Source organism: Hyperolius riggenbachi, chromosome 5 (genome assembly GCF_040937935.1).
Source record: "Hyperolius riggenbachi isolate aHypRig1 chromosome 5, aHypRig1.pri, whole genome shotgun sequence".
NCBI classification, from domain to species: Eukaryota; Metazoa; Chordata; class Amphibia; order Anura; family Hyperoliidae; genus Hyperolius; species Hyperolius riggenbachi.
The window spans coordinates 25,568,022-25,587,902 of record NC_090650.1 but is presented as its reverse complement, the minus strand read 5'-3'; the positions used below and the strand labels follow the sequence as shown (position 1 = coordinate 25,587,902).

The following is a 19,881-nucleotide window of genomic DNA, read 5'->3' as shown; positions in this document are numbered from 1 at the left end:
TTATTCTAAATGCATTTTAATGAGAATAATATGAAAAATTGAAAAAAAATCATTATTTCTTAGTTTCAGCCATTATAGTTGTAAAATAAAACATACTACCATAATTAAAACCCATGTATTTTATTTGCTCATTTGTCCCAGTTATTACACCATTCTAATTATGTCCTTACTACAATGTATGCAAAAATATATTATTTGGAAATAAATGTGTAATTTTTCTGTTTTTGTTTTCTTGTGTCCGGTCCATAATTACAAGCCCTTATGTAGTAAAATAACAGTAATATACCCTCATAAAATACTTATTAAAAAGAGATTTTTTTAAACTTTTTTTTTTGGGGGGGGGGGGGACTTCGAAATGGAAGGGATTCATTTTATTAATGTTTAATTATAAAGGTAGGTGTGTGTGTGTGTGTGTGTGTGTGTGTGTGTGTGTGTGTGTTTACCAGGAAGTGCTCACTTTTTTGCATTTTACTATCCTCTTACTACTTCCTTTGTTAAGAATGGACATGCCCCCCTGGGGTCATGTCTATTCATTCCAGGCATGGCGATTGGTTAGGGGAACGCTATGTTTGCAATGCCAGACAACCTTTAAACCACATTTGCTACACTGTGAATGTTGCATAGGTATAGGTAGTGCATTGCAGTGCCACAAGCTGTGTTACAATGCGGCTGTTACGCAGCACTGTGGCATACCTGCGAAATAGCCACTGGGAAATTTGGGCACAGAATAAAGCCGATATACGGCTCTCCCTGCTCCTGTGCAAGTACCGGTGGCGTTAATTACTATTCCCCCTCCAGATCACTGTGAATAGATGGGGAAGTTGTAATTCAGCTTCCAGCTATTACTACTTTTTTGGAGTAATTTGTGCTCCGTTTTTTGACGGCATCCAAATTACTCACTGAGCGCCTCAATAGCTGTAATACCTATTATGGTCTATGGTGGCACCCAATATCCCGCATGGTTTTCACAGAGATGGGCACTGTGAACCTAGCCTAATTGTTGTAATTTGAGTGTGATAGAAGTGGCATGACGATGATTGCTTTCCATGACTTACAAATGAAGAAGCAGCCAGTGTTGTGAAAGTCTGTCTGATGTCACCATGTGATGTTGTGTGTTTTGTCTCTGTGGGAGTGTGACATTGTGTGACATTGTTGCTCTAATCACCCTCCCCAGGGCTATTAATATCTCTCAGGTTTTCTCCCACCTATGCACTGACCTCACTGACACATGATGGAGAATATTTCTAAAGTTGTGGAGACTAAGGGTGAGTTTGCGCTATTTGCAAAATTGTTACCTTTGCAAACAGGGGCGTAAGTCTAGGGGAGCAGCCCCAGTGACCGAAGTGAGGCCCAGAGTCGCAGGGGGCCCCTAACCTCCCTTTCCTCCGATACAGGGGACCATTCTCCAGATCAGGATTTTTGGGGGCAACACATGTTATGGGTGTAAAGATGATGATGGCCACAAATGCCTTATCTCCCTTGTAAGATGGGCCCCTAGGGTCCTAAGGTCACCAAGGGGAGGCAAGAACATTGGGGGGGGGGGGGCTAAGAAAGCCTTGCTGGGGGGCCCCATGATTTGTAGTTGCACACTGTTTGCAAATACCCCCCCCCCCCCCCCTTTTCACTAGAGGAAACATTTTAACCAAGTAGATATTTTTTGCAAAGTCATTAAGTTTAATTGCAATGGAATCCTTCTAACGCCACATTAACGTCAATGCATCCCTACCCCCGGCCCCCAAAGAAAAAAAAATAACAGAAAATGCTATCCCTTGGTGACGGCAATAGGTTTTTGCAAGAATTCTTTACAAAAAATCTGAACAGTTTAATAAACATTTGGGCTAGAAAAAGGCAGAATACGGGGAAGGGAGGGGACTGGGGGGGGGGGGGGGTGTCAGGGATTATTAAGAAACGGAGATGGAACAAGGTTTAACACTAGGTGATGCTGGCTTATCTTCAAACCCCCATAGTCTGAACAGGGGCGTAACTAGAAATCGCTGGGCCCTCCTGCGAACCTTTGGATGGGGCCGCCTCCCGCCAACTCTCCCCCCTCCCCCCCCCCCGCTCCCATGATACAGATAAAAACAGACAGCAGTGAAGCAACCGTGCACATTTTCTCTATTAATTACATTAGCTTCTGTGATAAAACGTTTACACATACAGACACACATGGGTCTCACTAAACTGTGATAAGTCATATCACAGCTGCGCTAGCGTTTTTGCACGCAATCACAAATTCTTGTGCGCAATCGCAAATTTTGCACATGCAAAAACGCCAGCGCGGCTGTGATATGAGTTATCACGGTTTAGTGAATCAAGCCCATGGTGTGCAGAAACCGCATACAGAAAACTGACAGACAAGTGTGCTCCCAGCCTCAGCTTATTACACTCACTCTGTCCATTTCTGATGGAGCAGAACTGGCTCTGCAGACTCCTCCAGCATCACTACTGTACAGAGCACTTGGGGAGGGGTAGAGAGGCTGGGGGCGGGGCTCTGCAGACTCCTCCAGTATCACTACAGTACAGAGCACTTGGGGAGGAGTGGAGAGGCTGGGGGTGGGGCTCTGCAGAGTACTCCAGCATCACTACAGTACAGAGCACTTGGGGAGGGGTAGAGAGGCTGGGGGCAGGGCTCTGCAGACTCCTCCAGCATCACTACAGTACACAGCACTTGGGGAGGAGTGGAGAGGCTGGGGGTGGGGCTCTGCAGAGTACTCCAGCATCACTACAGTACAGAGCACTTGGGGAGGGGTAGAGAGGCTGGGGGCGGGGCTCTGCAGACTCCTCCAGTATCACTACAGTACAGAGCACTTGGGGAGGGGTAGAGAGGTTGGGGGCTGGACGCTGTATAATAGAGCCTGCTGCACAGTGTATAGAGACTGTCTACAAATATTTGTCTGCAAAACTTTGATTGATTCCTTATCAGTGCCTGAGCAGATGCAGTCATTAGAAAAATTGTGCAGAGAGCAGAACATTTTTTCTCTGTGCCCTTAGTTGTCTCTCAGGACAGGGCCCCCTGTGGCTTCTGGCCCCCCTGCGGCTGCGTACTTTGCAGGGTCTATAGTTATGCCCCTGAGTCTGAATGATTAACCACCTCGGCAACGGTCATTAGATCAGGCAACCAATAGGGATAACTTTTGTAAATGTTTATTTTTTTAAAGGGGACCAGAGGTGAGATGGATATGGAGGCTGCCATTTTTATTTCCTTTTAAGCAATACCAGTTGCCTGGCTGTCCTACTGATATCTTTGGCTGCAGTAGTGTCTGAGTCACACACCTGGAACAAACATCTGATCTGCATGCTTGTTCAGGGTCTATAGATGGCCACACACATTACAATTTTTCTGTTCAATTTTACAACAATTCAATTTGATTGATCGGTTGTACAAAAAAAGTCAAACTTGTTATTTGACTGATAAAAGCTTCCCATGTTCTCCTAAGAGCCGCCCACCAATCCTGCCAAGAGAGGGCCGCCCACCAAACCTGACCAGAGAGGGCCGCCCACCAAACCTGCCAGGAGAGGGCCGTCCACCAAACTTTCCAAGAGCCGCCCACCAAACCTGCCAAGAGAGGGCCGCCCACCAAACCTGCCAAGAGAGGGCCATCCACCAAATCTGCCAAGAGAGGGCCGCCCACCAAACCTGCCAAGAGAGGGCCGCCCACCAAATCTGCCAAGAGAGGGCCGCTCACCAAACCTGCCAAGAGAGGGCCGCCCACCAAACCTGCCAAGAGAGGGCCGCCCACCAAACCTGCCAAAGAGGGCCGCCCACCAAACCTGCCAAGAGAGGGCCATCCACCAAATCTGCCAAGAGAGGGCCGCCCACCAAACCTGCCAAGAGAGGGCCGCCCACCAAACCTGCCAAGAGAGGGCCGCCCACCAAATCTGCCAAGAGAGGGCCGCTCACCAAAACTGCCAAGAGAGGGCCGCCCACCAAACCTGCCAAGAGAGGGCCGCCCACCAAACCTGCCAAGAGAGGGCTGCCCACCAAACCTGCCAAGAGAGGGCCGCCCACCAAACCTGCCAAGAGAGGGCCGTCCACCAAACCTGCCAAGAGCAGCCCACCAAATCTGCCAAGAGAGGGCCGTCCATCAAACCTGACAAGAGCAGCCCATCAAACCTGCCAAGAGAGGGCCGTCCACCAAACCTGCCAAGAGAGGGCCGCCCACCAAAATTTCCAAGAGCCGCCCACCAAAATTTCCAAGAGACATCCGCCCACCAAACCTGCCAAGAGCCATCCGCCCACCAAACTTTCCAAGAGCCACCCACCAAACCTGCCAAGAGAGGACCATCCATCAAACCTGCCAAGAGAGGGCTGTCCACCAAACCTGCCAAACCACAAAAACTCATAAACCCCAAAAACTCACAGACCAAGAAAGGGCCATCCACCAAACCTGCAAAGAGAAGGCGCCCGCCAAACCTGCCAAGAGCCGCCCACCAAACCTGCCAAGAGAGGGCCATCCACCAAACCTGCCAAGAGAAGGCCGTCCACCAAACCTGTCAAGAGCCGCCCACCAAACCTGCCAAGAAAAGGCCGTCCACCAAACCTGCCAAGAGCCGCCCACTAAACCTGTCAAGAGAAGGCCGTCCACCAAACCTGCCAAGAACCGCCCACCAAACCTGTCAAGAGAGGGTTGTCCACCAAACCTGCCAATCCACCAAAACTCACAGACCAGGTAAGGAGAGCATTAACTAGAGAGGCAGCAAAAAGACCAAAGGTAGCCCTGCAGGAGTTGCAGAGTTCCACACCAGACAGACTGGAGTATTTGTCTATGGGACCCCAATAAGCTGTGCACTCCATAGAGATGAGCCTTATGAAAGAGTGGCCAGAAAAAAGCCATTACTTAGTGCCGCTAGAGAGATACGTAGAGGGCACACTTCCCTTGCACAAGCTAACCGCGACTGGCTGAAGTGACGGGACCTGGCTGGTACCGAAGAGGGAGAGAACTGAGGACAGCAGCGTGGGAGTGATCCTTGTGCATGGAGCTGGATGTATGTATGTATGTATAAAATGCATGCAGGGGCATAACTAGACATCACTGGGCCCCCCTGCGAAACTTTGGATGGGGTACATACATACACACAAAGCCTTATTATTTTACTACATGAGAACACATGCTATATGGAGGAACAACAATGACATGCTGAACATACGATATAGTATTTACTGTAACTTTGGCAAAACATTCAGAATGTTAGTGATTGATACTGTTATTACAAGAACTTGGAATCAGTATGAGACAAAAAGCTCTCAATGAAGTAGCAACAGTAAAGCCTCATACACACGGGCTACAACTGTCGCCGCAACCACGTGGCACGCGCGTGTTGCGGTGACAGGTCGCCCGTGTGTATGAGGCGCGTGCAATGAACCGTCGCTTGTCAGAGCTGTCGCCAGGCGATTGACTGGGTCAATTGCCTGGCGACAGCTGTCGCCGCAACTGTCGCTAGTCCGCCGTGTACATGCGGGCTAGCGACAGCAACTCCATACACAATGTATGGAGCTTCCAGCGGGGGAACGGCGGGGGGGAGGAGCCTTCTGCAACAGCTTCTGCCGAATCTGTGTCCCTCTGTGCGCCGTGTGCACGGCTGTTGCACAGAGGGACCTGGCGACGAGCTGTCGCTGCTTTTTTTTTAAAAATGTATGGCTTTTGCCACAGCGGTGACTTGTGTGTATGAGCCATAAGACATCAATCTCCACTCCACTGTGTTGTAAAAGTAATCAGAGCCATAAGGTCATTAGCCTGTGTGTGATAAGAATCTAGGAATCCTTTCGGAGTGATTGCTGAAAAGGGAAAGTCTACAACTTTGTTTCAAAATGTGACTCCTTTGTTTGTAAGGTTATACAAGAAGTCATCAGAACGTTGCAGCAGTGAGACACAGATGTTTTTTATGAAGCCTAGGGAGCAGGGACAGCGTACAAATTCCAAATTGTGTATGAGTCCTTATCTGTGTTGTGGACACATGCAGTCAATATAAGAATGGTGCAAGAGCAAAATACGTTTTTTCTCTCCAGCCCTTAGCTGTCAGTCTCTCAAACTTTTCCCCCCACGGGCCCCCCTGTGGCTTCTGGGCCCCCCTGCGGAGGCATCCCTTGCAGGGTCTATTGTTACACCCCTGAATGCATGTATGTATAAAACTTTTATATTTTATCAGCTCTGGTTTCCTTCAAACTGTAATTTTTATGAGTTTAAAATACATGTTTCTTTGCATTTTCGAAATCAATGATCTACAAGAACTTTTTAAAAAAACATTTTTTTTACTTACCCACAACTTTTTCCTTAAAGGATACCCCAACTGAAATGTGACATGATGAGATAGACATGTGTATGTATAGTGCCTAGCACACAAATAACTATGCTGTGTTCCTTTTTTTATTTTTCTGCCTGAAAGAGGTAAATATCAGGTATGTAATTGGCTGACTCAGTCCTGACTCAGACAGGAAGTGACTACAGTGTGACCCTCACTGATAAGAAATTCCAACTATAAAACACTTTCCTAGCAGAAAATGGCTTCTGAGAGCAAGAAAGAGGTAAAAAAGGGAAATTTCTTATTAGTGAGGGTCACACTGTAGTCACTTCCTGTCTGAGTCAGGACTGAGTCAGCCACTTACATACCTGATATTTAACTCTTTCAGGCAGAAAAATAAAAAAAGGAACACAGCATAGTTATCTGTGTGCTAGGCACTGTACATACACATGTCTATCTCATTATGTCACATTTCAGTTGGGGTATCCTTTAACATATGTAGCAATTTTGGTGACAATAGCAAAAATTTTGCGAAAATTACACAAACTTTTCCACTAAATTACAAATGATTATACAAAATCAATTTAATTTACAAATCATAATTACGTACAGGCCTAAGTGCAAAAATGTACGTGAAGCTTTGCGTAATCGTAATAAGCTAATTACAATTATCACTAGTCATTTGACAATGCGCAACTGGTAGAAACGTTTCTGCACTGGGCAAGTTGTGCTCCCCCCTTTAAATATTGTTCCTTTTTTCTCCCACCTACTTCCTCTGCCCTTTCTTTTGCAAATATCCTCTTGTTGTCTTTTGGATAAAGCGTTAAGCATAAAAAAAATAAACACAAAAAATTGGCTCGCCTTAAATGACACCCATATTTCAGTTTGTCACTTAGGCCGTCACAACAATTGGCCCACACTTCCCTAGACTCAGGCTGTGATTGGTTCATGCAGGTCTGTCTTGGATCCCTTTGAGACGTTTCCTGATGTACAAAGACTTACAATAATACCAGTGCAGGAAGTGCGCTGTGTACCCGACATTGGTATCCCTCATCTTCCTATGTCCACAGGAAGCAAATATTTACAGAGCCTCATTAATATCCACGTGTCTGACTACTCGCTGACAGCTTTATGGATGCAGATAAATAAGGTGAGCAACATGTGCCAAAAACAAAGGACAAGGGTGACCTTTTATAAATTTGCAGTATTGCTTCCCATCTGGCCAAACCCAACAGATATAATAGATAGACATTTACGGTATTATATTCTTAGTTCCTCTTTTATGTATTTGCTGTATGAATTTTCTGTCTTTCTCTCAACACTATACTTTTATCCCTGTTACTCTCTTCCAAAAAGAGACTGCCGAAATGAAAATGTGGGTCAACCACATTGTCATTTTGGCAGCCTCTTTTTGGAAGAGAGTAACAGGGATGAAAGTATAGTGTTGCCGATTAGTAAAAATAGGGCGCATGCGGCTAGTGGACTGATGGGGCAGCACCATAGGCGTTAATACAAAATATCGGGAATTGAGCGCCAATCCAATCTAAGTGGACATAGCCTATCAAAGCCTATTGAAGTGGACATAAAGTTAAAATAAAAAGTTGTCCAAGTGAAGCGAGAGGGCAAGGGGACACCGATTCTACTAAAAAGGAGAATATCACTTTAAATGTATGCTTTGTTGTCACGGATATGATACCAATCATCGCATTGCACCATGGCTAGTGGGGGGAAAGCGGGTTTCACTGATAGGTAGTGTGTGCGGGGGGGTACGAAGTATAGGTTTAGGTAGGGGTGTAACTATAGCCCCCGCAAGAAATGCAGTAGCAGGGGGGTCCAGAAGCCACAGGGGGCCCTTGGGGGAGAAGTTTATTTTCCCTGTCCTGAGAGACTGATAATTAAGGGCAAGGAGAGAAAAAGCTTTCTGCTCTCTGCACAATTACTCTATTGACTGCATCTTCTCACACTTTGCACACAAAGATTTGTAGACAGTCCCTATCCAGTGTTCAGCAGGGTCTTGTGTACAGCGCTGCTCTACTCCCAGCCTCTCTACCCTTCCCCAAGTGCTGTGTTCAGTTTACCTGTGCAGAAAGCAAGGAGGGGAGGGAGCCCCATCCAAAGTTTCGCAGGGGGGCTCAGTGACTTCCCAGAGATGGATTAAGATGTAATGGGGCCCTAGGCAAGGTAGAAGATTTGGGGCCCCCTTGTGGTTCTTTTGGTAAGCTGCAGTGGAGGGAGGTCAGAGAAGGTGGCAGGTGGGCCCCTTGATGCCCGCTGAGCCCCAAGCACCTGCCTAGGTTGCCTGGTGGATGATCCTGCTCTGGTTACACCCCTGGGTTTAAGCATTAGGTAGGTAGTGTGTATGTGTGTGTGTGTGTGTGTGGGGGGGGGGTTTATGGACTCGGTAGCGGGGGGGGGGGGTGTATTTTTACCCTACTGATTAACTAATTTTCTCCTTTGGCCATGTTTTTTGGGGTTTGGCTATTCACAATACCTGAATTAAAAAACAAATTTAATTCAGGCTGCTTTAGCTGTAATTAACATTATGACCTGAAGTGGCGCTCGGTGCAACGCTGTGCCGAGCACATGACATCTAATACTTAGATCATCCAGTGCTCGGGAAACTATATATGGTTAGGGTGAGGCTTTGAAAGGACATGTGTAGGTGTGTGTGTGTGTGTGTGTGTGTGTGTGTGTGTGTATGTGTGTGTGTATATGTGTGTGTGTGTGTGTGTGTGTGTGTGTACCGTGTATAGTGCGTGTGTGTGTGTGTATGTATAGTGTGTGTGTGTGTGTGTGTGTGTGTGTGTGTGTATATGTGTGTGTGTGTGTGTGTGTGTGTGTGTGTATATAGAGTGACCAGATGTCCCGGATTGCCCGGGACGCGTCCCGGATTCGGGGTCCGCTGTCCCAGGCTTAATGAGGTCCTCGGGACTCTGGCCACTCTCTCCTCAATGAACTGGCAGCGGCGTCTATAGACGCCGTGCCAGTTCATTGCCTGCAGCCCCGCTCCAGCCTTCTCTTGCGGTGTCTGTTTCCGACACTGGCAGGCGAGCAGGGCTACAGCAAGATGGCTGCCGAAGCCCTGTACTGGAGACCTATTTGTGTCTCTAGTACAGGGCTTCGGGCGCCATCTTGCCGTAGCCCTGCTCTGCCAGGCTGTCAGCGCGGGAGACTGCAGGAGAAGTAAGACGGTCCCAGGAGCAGCGCGCCAGAGGCCGGAGACTTCTGCCAGGTGAGTAAATCAATGCTTTCTTTTCCAGGTGAAATGTTTGCCCGCATTGTTTCTTTTACAGGTGAAATGTTTGCCCGCATTGTTTCTTTTACAGGTGAAATGTTTGCCCGCATTGTTTCTTTTACAGGTGAAATGTTTGCCCGCATTGTTTCTTTTCCGGTGAAATGTTTGCCCGCATTGTTTCTTTTCCGGTGAATTGTTTGCCCGCATTGTTTCTTTTCCGGTGAAATGTTTGCCCGCATTGTTTCTTTTCCGGTGAAATGTTTGCCCGCAGTGCGTTTCTTTTCTGGTGAAATGTTTGCCCGCAGTGCGTTTCTTTTCTGGTGAAATGTTTGCCCGCATTGCGTTTCTTTTCTGGTGAAATGTTTGCCCGCATTGCGTTTCTTTTCTGGTGAAATGTTTGCCCGCATTGCGTTTCTTTTGTACTGACATGTTGCCCGCATTGCGTTTATTTTGTACTGACATGTTTGCCCGCATTGCGTTTATTTTGTACTGACATGTTTGCCCGCATTGCGTTTATTTTGTACTGACATGTTTGCCCGCATTGCGTTTATTTTGTACTGACATGTTTGCCCGCATTGCGTTTACTTTGTACTGACATGTTTGCCCGCATTGCGTTTATTTTATACTGACATGTTGCCCGCATTGTGTTTATTTTGTGCTGACATGTTGCCTATTGCGTTTATTTTCTGGTGTCCGGGGTAACCGTTACTGCATTTATTATTTAATGGTCATAGATGGCTATGTTTGCTGCTTTGTGGTTACGGTATACTATTAGCATCACACAGTTTCTGCACACCCATGATGCAAAGTCTCGTTTGTCCACATCATGGCGTAAACACTGCTTTCTTATGCCTCGCTGTTACATCATTACCTTAGCTCCGCCCATACAATGTCATGGCCACGCCCATTTTTCGCAGCGGCGCAGCCCCCCCCTCAGTCTTCGTCGCTGCGCGCTCCTCAGTCCTCCCCACTTTTCGGGCCGCCCCCCTCCCCGTCCCAGGTTGGACCCACAAAAATCTGGTCACTCTAGTGTATATATGTGTGTGTGTGTGTGTGTGTGTGTGTGTGTGTGTGTGTGTGTATATATATATATATGTGTGTGTGTGTGTATATATATGTGTGTGTGTGTATATATATGTGTGTGTGTGTATATATATGTGTGTGTGTGTGTGTGTGCTTGCTTGCGTGCGTGCGTGCGTGCGTGCATGCGTGTATGTGAGCCACACAAGGGGGTTTTGATGTCAAGAGGGGGACGCGTGCTAATTTTGGTGGGGGTTCTGTGGGTTGTTGCTGTATCCCGGCTCAAACTTACAATATTTCAACCCAGAGCCGGGACAAGGTCCTCCAACACCCAAGGCTGAGACACCAAAGTGCGCCCCTCCATCCCTGCCACCCGAGCCATTGCTATTAGACTAAAAGGCGCCACAGGGCCCACAACCTCCCCAACACCTTAATATCTAGTTATCTGGTTGCAGTCACTGCCATGTATCCCCTTTTCTTATTTCTATCTGCTTCAAAACACAATTAGGAATGACAGCTGAATGAATTCTGTGCCCCCTCCTACACTGCGCCATGAGGCTGGAGCCTCTCCAGCCTATGCCTCGGCCCGGCCCTGTTTCAACCAGAAACACTGGGTGGAAAGGCAGTGTAGTGTTGTTCTGTAACTTCTTACAATGATGCACATTTGAAGATCTCGAACAAGGCCGCCTTCAGGGCATCACAGGGGGGACTGCTGTATGGGGCCCGAGTGAATCTGCCTAGCTACAGTCTGTGTCTGTCCTAGTGCTGCTCATCCAATATTCGGGTATCCGAACTACCCATAATCCGAACTTTTTCCACTTTCCAAACTTTTAAAATCCGAGTAGCACTATCTGAGCAAATTCGGATTTCCCATCTGAAATCCGAAATCCGGGCGGATAGTTAGTTCAGATATCCGAGCAGAAGCAAAAATCCCTTGAAATGGCCAAAATCCCAGAGAGAGAGAGAGGGAGAGAGAGAGAGAGAGAGAGAGGGGGAGAAAGGGAGAGAGAGAGAGAGAGAGAGAGAGAGAGAGGGAGGGAATGGGAGAGAGAGAGGGAGAATGGGAGAGAGAGAGGGGGAGAGAGAGGGAGAGAGAGAGAGATAAGGGGGGGGGGGGGGAGAGAGAGAGGGGGGAAGGGAGAGAGAGAGGGGGGAGGGAGGGAGGGAGGGAGAGAGAGGAAGAGAGGGAGAGAAAGAGAGTTTTGGAAGCAATTAAAGCCGTTTTCAGGCCACTTCTGTTTTTCTACCCAGATATCCGAATCCAACCGGATATACAGGATATTGGGTTCGGATATTCGAATCTACTCGGATACCAAAAGGTTCGGATTCGGATATCCGATTTGGATCCGGATATCTGGGTATCCGGATCCGAATTCAATTCGGATTTTGAAAAGGGGTTTCCGAGCAGCACTGTCTTTCTGGCTGCCCATTAATGTGATGAGAGGAAGAGGGAGGCTCATCCAAGAGTTACCTTAGTCAGTTAGTAGCTAGTTAGTAGTGATTAAAGTAAACGTGAGATGAATGGGAGAAAAGGATTTTTACTTATCTGGGGCTCCTTCCAGCCCCCTGTAGTCCAGCCGCGCCCTCAACCCACCCTTCCGGTCCAATCCGTTGTGCTCCTGGGAAGTCCACACATGCACTGTTCCAGGCTGCATGCCTCCTCCATTGTGCTTTCAGGCCTTGTTCACATTATAGGCATTTTTGTAAAATTTTAAGCACGGGAGATTTTCAAAATCGCCCTGAAAGCGCTTGTGCAATGATTCTCTATGAGATAGTTTATATTAGAGCGGTTTGTGTGCGATCTGCTTTGAAAAGCTCTGCTTGGGCCATTTTTGAGGCGATTTGCCTCAATGGAAGGTATAGTGAAAAAGCTAAACGTTCACAAAATCGGTTTGGCAAGTGATTGCGTGAGCGTTTTTTAAAAAAAAATATATATATATATATTGAAATTATTTTTACGGATTTTTTTTCCCGATCAAAAGACGGAAGTGCTCTGCAAAAGCGTTTGCAAAAACGCGCACAAAAACGAGCGAATGCGCAGAAAATCGCCGGAAAACGCTTTAAAAGACGCGGAAGAAAAAGTCAACCACGGATGGACACGCAAGCCGAACGCAATGTGAACAAGGCATCATAGCTGGGAGCGTTCTGTGCGGGCACAGCTACAGTCTTAATTAAAACTGAGCATACACAGAACACTCCCAGCCACGGGAGTGCGTGAAAAGCAGTCACATGGAGGTTAGTGTGTTCAGGCCTTCAAAAATTATTTGGCATGTGGGGGGGCAGAGAGGAGTGAGGGGGGCCCAGTAGGTTTTCCCACAATGGGGCCCAAAAACTTCTGATGGCGGCCCTGCTCTCAAAAGCCACAAAAAACGGAAGGGAGGGCCACCTTCGGCTCGTGGGCCTTGAGTTTGACACCTGTGCTGTAGAAATAAATATGTAACAGTTATATACAGCTATCACTCACATTTTTATTATATCTTTTCATGGAACAGCACTGAAGATATCACACTTCGATACAATGTAAAGCAGTCTGCGTACAGCTTGGATAGCAGTGTAAATTTGTAATCCCATGAAAATAACTCAACACACAGCCATTTTTGTCTAAACTTCTGACAACAAAACTGAGTACACCCCTAAGGGCTCTTTCACACTAGAGGCTGCGGTAGAAAAGGCTGAAAGTCAGCCTTTTGCTTAACGCCAATACATAGCGTTTTCAAAGCGTTTTACAGCTCATATGAAAACGTCCTTTTTTTTTTTTCTATAAAAATAAGTGAACAAGTCAGCTGTAAAACGCTTTGAAAACGCTTTGAAAACGCTGAAGTTGGCGTTTTCCATTGACTATCATTGAAACGCCAACAGCCAACTTCGGCTGTAAACAGCCCTGAAAAAGCTCCTGGGAGCGTTGAAACGCAACGCTCCAAAACGCAGAGTTAGATGTGAAAGGTAAAATGAAAGTCTATGGACTTTCATTTTACCTTAGAAAACGCCAACTTCGGCTGTGGCGTTAAAACGCCGAAAAAGTCCTCTGGTGTGAAAGGGCCCTAAGTGAATCCAATTGAAAATCTGTGAAAAAAAAAATGCAATTTTTGGTCACAATGATGTTTCCTGCATTTGGCGTAAAAAAGGAGAACACCATCCCCACCGTGAAACATGGTGGTGGGCACCAAATGCTTTAGGTTTTTTTTTCAGCCAATGGACCAGGGAACCTAATCACAGTAAACGGCACCATGAAAAAAGAGCAATACATGAGGATTCTCAGTGACAACATCAAGTAGTCTGCAGAGAAACTTGGCCTTGGGCACCAGTGGACATTTCAGCATGACTATGACCCAAAACACACAGCAAAAGTGGTGAGGAAATGGCTAGTAGACAACAACATTAACATTTTGGAGTGAGCCCAGACAGAGCCAATATAGGCTTTTCTATTGATTATTGAGAAGGGTATGAAATGTTTTTTTTCCACAGTAATTCCTCTTGTACATCGTCTTATTATCTTTTGGGAGACACCTATGTCATTTCCCATCAAAAAATTACCGTATTTTTCGGATTATAAGACAAAAGTGGTGGGCAGGGGACTGGAGGGGACACAGAGTGGGGGACAGAAATGGACAGGGGACTGGAGAACCACACTGAGGGCTGAAGGGGACACAGATACATACACAGGGAGCAGGAGGAGACACAGACACACACAGGAGGGGATACCGGGACTGGAGGACCACACAGATGGGCTGAAGGGGGGACAGACACACACACGGGGGAAGGGGGGGATTTGGGGGTCAGGAGGGGACACAGACACACACAGGAGAGGATACCGGGACTGGAGGACCATATAGACGGGCTGAAGGGGGCACAGGCACACACACGGGGGAAGGGGGGGATTTGGGGGTCAGGAGGGGACACAGACACACAAACAGTAGGACAGGAGTGGACACAGGGGACTGGAGGACCATGCAGGGAGCCACTCAGGGGGACTGGAGGACACACACATGGGACAGGAGGGGACACATAGAGCCAGGAGGACCACACAGGGGGGCAGGAGTGGACACAGGGGGACTGGAGGACCACACAGGGGGGCAGGCGTGGACACAGGGGGAGTGGAGGACCACACAGGGGGGCAGGAGTGGACACAGGGGGAGTGGAGGACCACACAGGGGGGCAGGAGTGGACACAGGGGGAGTGGAGGACCACACAGGGGGGGCAGGAGTGGACACAGGGGGAGTGGAGGACCACACAGGGGGGCAGGAGTGGACACAGGGGGAGTGGAGGACCACACAGGGGGGCAGGAGTGGACACATAGTGAACATAGGAGGACAATGGGGGAGGACATGTACAAGACACTCCTAGAACATGGACGCACCAGGTTTAGTATATTTTTTCCCCTGATTTTTGCCCTCTAAACCTGGGTGTGCCTTATATGTCGGAGCGTTTCATATTCCGAAAAATACGGTACTTGCTGGTTGAATAAAAGTAACTTTAAGTCAAAATTTAGCAGGGATATGAGTAATTATGGGCAGCACTGTATATATAGGAGGATCTGTTCGAGAGTGATGAAACCACAAGGAAATTTTTTTTTAGTCCAAAATTCAAGGTTACACTTTATTGTATCAAAATTTTTTCAAAAGGTAAAGACTTTTGAATTTGTCAGTAAAAAGTTATATATATATAAAGTTTATACTTTTTGCTTTGTAAAGGCCTGATGAACGGTTACCAACCTGAAACAGACTAGTGTCATCGCCTGAAATATACTGTTTCATCAAACAAAGCACATTGTGTGTCTACTATCTGTCAAAATAGAATGATCTTTTATATTTATGCTCTGAAGAACTTTGTACTACTACTAATAGCATACACTCAGAGTATGAGGAAAAGCAGAGGAGATCAATGTTTAGAGGTCATCATTGGGGGAAAGCAGCTTGTTGTGCTGTGTGAGGAGTCTGACAGTGAGTGAGGATGGGGGAGGCAGGAGAGCAGCATTGGGGAAAAGCAGCTTGTTGTGCTGTGTGAGGAGTCTGACAGTGAGTAAGGAGGGGGGAGGAAGGAGAGCAGCATTGGGGACAAGCAGCTTGTTGTGCTGTGTGAGGAGTCTGACAATGAGTGAGGAGGGGGGAGGCAGGAGAGCAGCATTGGGGAAAAGCAACTTGTTGTGCTGTGTGAGGAGTCTGACAGTGAGTGAGGAGGGGGGAGGCAGGAGAGCAGCATTGGGGAAAAGCAGCTTGTTGTGCTGTGTGAGGAGTCTGACAGTGAGTGAGGAGGGGGGAGGCAGGAGAGCAGCATTGGGGAAAAGCAGCTTGTTGTGCTGTGTGAGGAGTCTGACAGTGAGTGAGGAGGGGGGAGGCAGGAGAGCAGCATTGGGGAAAAGTAGCTTGTTGTGCTGTGTGAGGAGTCTGACAGTGAGTGAGGAGAGGAGAGGCAGGAGAGCAGCATTGGGGAAAAGCAGCTTGTTGTGCTGTACGAGGAGTCTGACAGTGAGTGAGGAGGGGGGAGAGAGGAGAGCAGCATTGGGGTAAAGCAGCTTGTTGTGCTGTGTGAGGAGTCTGACAGTGAGTGAGGAGGGGAAGCAGGAGAGCAGCATTGGGGAAATGCAGCTTGTTGTGCCGTGTGAGGAGTCTGACAGTGAGTGAGGAGGGGAGAGGTAGGAGAGCAGCATTGGGGAAAAGCAGCTTGTTGTGCTGTGTGAGGAGTCTGACAGTGAGTGAGGAGGGGGGAGGCAGGAGAGCAGCATTGGGGAAAAGCAGCTTGTTGTGCTGTGTGAGGAGTCTGACAGTGAGTGAGGAGGGGAAGCAGGAGAGCAGCATTGGGGAAAAGCAGCTTGTTGTGCTGTGTGAGGAGTCTGACAGTGAGTGAGGAGGGGAAGCAGGAGAGCAGCATTGGGGAAAAGCAGCTTGTTGTGCTGTGTGAGGAGTCTGACAGTGAGTGAGGAGGGGGGAGGCAGGAGAGCAGCATTGGGGAAAAGTAGCTTGTTGTGCTGTGTGAGGAGTCTGACAGTGAGTGAGGAGGGGGAGGCAGGAAAGCAGCATTGGGGAAAAGCAGCTTGTTGTACTGTGTGAGGAGTCTGACAGTGAGTGAGGAGGGGGGAGGCAGGAGAGCAGCAGTGGGGAAAAGCAGCTTGTTGTGCTGTGTGAGGAGTCTGACAGTGAGTGAGGAGGGGAGAGGTAGGAGAGCAGCATTGGGGAAAAGCAGCTTGTTGTGCTGTGTGAGGAGTCTGACAGTGAGTGAGGAGGGGGAGGCAGGAGAGCAGCATTGGGGAAAAGTAGCTTGTTGTGCTGTGTGAGGAGTCTGACAGTGAGTGAGGAGGGGGGAGGCAGGAGAGCAGCATTGGGGAAAAGCAGCTTGTTGTGCTGTGTGAGGAGTCTGACAGTGAGTGAGGAGGGGGGAGGAAGGAGAGAAGCAGTGTTTCATTTGACTTGCACAACAGAAGGGAGGAGGTGGCACTGCTGTCCTGACTGAGGAGGAATGGAGTGCTTGAGGGTGAGCAGTTTGTTTGTCACAGACTCACAGCCAGTCAGTGTGCTATTGTGTTGAGCTGCAGCATGTCATGTGAGAACATTAAATTGTCAGGTTCTGTGCAATCATTCCAATTCAGGCGTATGTGTGTGGGAGTGGGGGGAGGGTGAGGAGTGTTGGGGGCTGCATTCTCACAAGTTTGCCTCAGACAGCAAAAACTCTAGAACCAGCCCTGCTTGTCTTCAGGAAACTGAGAGCTTTATTGTGTATAATCTAATCTTTAGAGGAAGCATCTTTCTGGGATGACAGCCATGCAGACCAATATGATGCATTGTGTTGGGTATGGTCTGAGCCAGGGCCGTTTCTTGGGCAGTGCGGGCAGGGCGACCAGCATACTGACAAGTAGGAGTGGGTCGCAGGCAGAAGGACATAACCGCTAGAGTGCTGGTGACACATGGTGGATCCTAAGACTGACTGCGTCCGCTGGAGGAGTCCACCGCGCTGCCATCCTGAGAGCCTGGTCCCTGGCTTTTCAAAGGGACAGAAGCGTACACAGGCTGTATCTCACCGACAGCCATCTGAATCCAGGTGAGACCTGTCTTGGACAGGGAAACGTGCTTTGTACCTTTTTTTTTTAATGCCCACTCTCTCTTTTCTCTTTGGGGATACAGTAAATAGGCGCTTTGTTTAACTATCTTCCCAGGTTTTGTGAATTGAAAATTCAAGCTGTTTATCGAAACTGTACATTACGGCCAGATGATTGATGGCAATGTGACATAATTCCTCTATTTAGTGTGACATCATCGTCTGGCAATGCCCAACGTTTTGGTCAAGCTGCACGCCTGTTACCAGATAACACAGCAGTTCAGCATTAATCTGAGTCAACCGTGATATAAAAGGATTAAGCAGAACATTGTAATCAAGGGTGATATGTCACTTCTGTGCACACACCTACCAATTAGAAGATAACAGGGCAAAAGTACAAGTTATAACTTTCATCATTCCACCAACATTGGTAATCTGATGTACTTATGTTAAGGACATACAAACACACAATTACTGTTACCCAAGTTATCAGGGTTAAGTTCTGTACAGATGCCTCGTTAGCCTATGGGCTAGCGAAGTATTCGGTTGTTATGGAGAGGGCAGGTGGGCTGATGCTGAGACGCACGATGAAGTGGCATTGAATGGGCAAAGTGAGTCAGGGCCTGTCCACACCCATCAGTTTTTCTGTGCATTTTCTGCACAGGAAAACTGAGAACCAATGATAGGCTATTTCGCACCTGAAGGCGTTTTTTTCACATGCAGAAAAACAATTTACAGCGATGCAGCAACTGAGACCAGGGTCACACTTATCAGAATCGCATGAGTTTTCCCCATAGAACATACAGGAGAACTCATGCGATTCTGCTAAGTGTGACCCTGGTCTCTCATGCAGAAAAACTGACGCAGAAAACTGATAATCAAGTGTGGATCGAGCCTTTAAAGGATACCAGAACTAAAATGTGACATAATGAGATAGACATGTGTATGTACAGTGCCTAGCACACAAATAACTGTGCTGTGTTCCTTTTTTTCTTTCTCTGTCTGAAAGAGTTAAATATCAGGTATGTAAGTGGCTGACTCAGTCCTGACTCAGACAGGAAGTGACTGCAGTGTGACCCTCACTGATAAGAAATTCCAACTATAAAACACTTTCCTAGCAGAAAATGGCTTCTGAGAGCAAGAAAGAGATAAAAAAGGGGAATTTCTTATCAGTGAGGGTCACACTATAGTCACTTCCTGTCTGAGTCAGGACTGAGTCAGCCACTTGCATATATGATATTTAACTCTTTCAGGCAGAGAAAGAAAAAAAGGAACACAGCATAGTTATTTGTGTGCTTGGCACTGTACATACACATGTCTATCTCATTATGTCACATTTCAGTTCGGGTATCCTTTAAGAAAACAATAGACATAGATATCTGATCTGGGGTTTCTACTTAGCTATTTACATAATATTTGCAGTTCTGTTGTTATGCAGCTCAATATAGTGTCCTGATTTTTGTCTATTCTCTACATGATTTTGTCTTTTCTCCGAATAGGAGCATGTGTACAGGATCTTCTAAAAAAAATTAGCATATTGTGGTAAAGTTCATTATTTTCTGTAATGTACTGATAAACATTAGACTTTCATATATTTTAGATTCATTACACACAACTGAAGTAGTTCAAGCCTTTTATTTGTTTTAATATTGATGATTTTGGCATACAGCTCATGAAAACCCAAAATTCCTATGGCAAAAAATTAGCATATTTCATCTGACCAATAAAAGAAAAGTGTTTTTAAAACAAAAAAGTCAACCTTCAAATAATTATGTTCAGTTATGCACTCAATACTTGGTCGGGAATCCTTTTGCAGAAATGACTGCTTCAATGCGGCGTGGCATGGATGCAATCAGCCTGTGGCACTGCTCAGGTGTTGTGGAGGCCCAGGATGCTTCGATAGTGGCCTTAAGCTCATCCAGAGTGTTGGGTCTTGCGTCTCTCAACTTTCTCTTCACAATATCCCACAGACTCTCTATGGGATTCAGGTCAGGAGAGTTGGCAGGCCAATTGAGCACAGTCATACCATGGTCAGTAAACCATTTACCAGTGGTTTTGGCACTGTGAGCAGGTGCCAGGTCGTGCTGAAAAATGAAATCTTCATCTCCATAAAGCTTTTTATGGAGATCTGCGTCAGGCCGGATGTCATGCAAGTCTATGGTAACACGCGCACTTTTAGGAAACCTGCTGCAATTATCTGCGCAGTGCATGAGTGTAAGCGCATTTTAGAAATACGCTTCCGCACACGTCATCGATTGTAAAACAGGAAGTGAATATCACTTCCTGCTTTGCCGGATGCCAGATGGGGAATACCGCATAGTAACGCGGTATTCCCTGAGTGCCTGTTTCCTGCAGCT

General features: G+C 47.2%; 1 protein-coding gene across 1 annotated transcript; it reads left to right on the top strand.

The window, feature by feature from the left end:
* The first annotated feature begins 1,231 nt into the window (after positions 1-1,231).
* Positions 1,232-19,047, top strand: LOC137519296 (serine/arginine repetitive matrix protein 1-like). Its single transcript, XM_068238241.1, has 4 exons — positions 1,232-1,265; positions 3,438-4,670; positions 7,311-7,390; positions 19,024-19,047. Exons 1-4 carry the CDS (start codon positions 1,232-1,234, stop codon positions 19,045-19,047), a joined length of 1,371 nt encoding a protein of 456 aa, XP_068094342.1.
* The last annotated feature ends 834 nt before the right edge of the window (positions 19,048-19,881 follow it).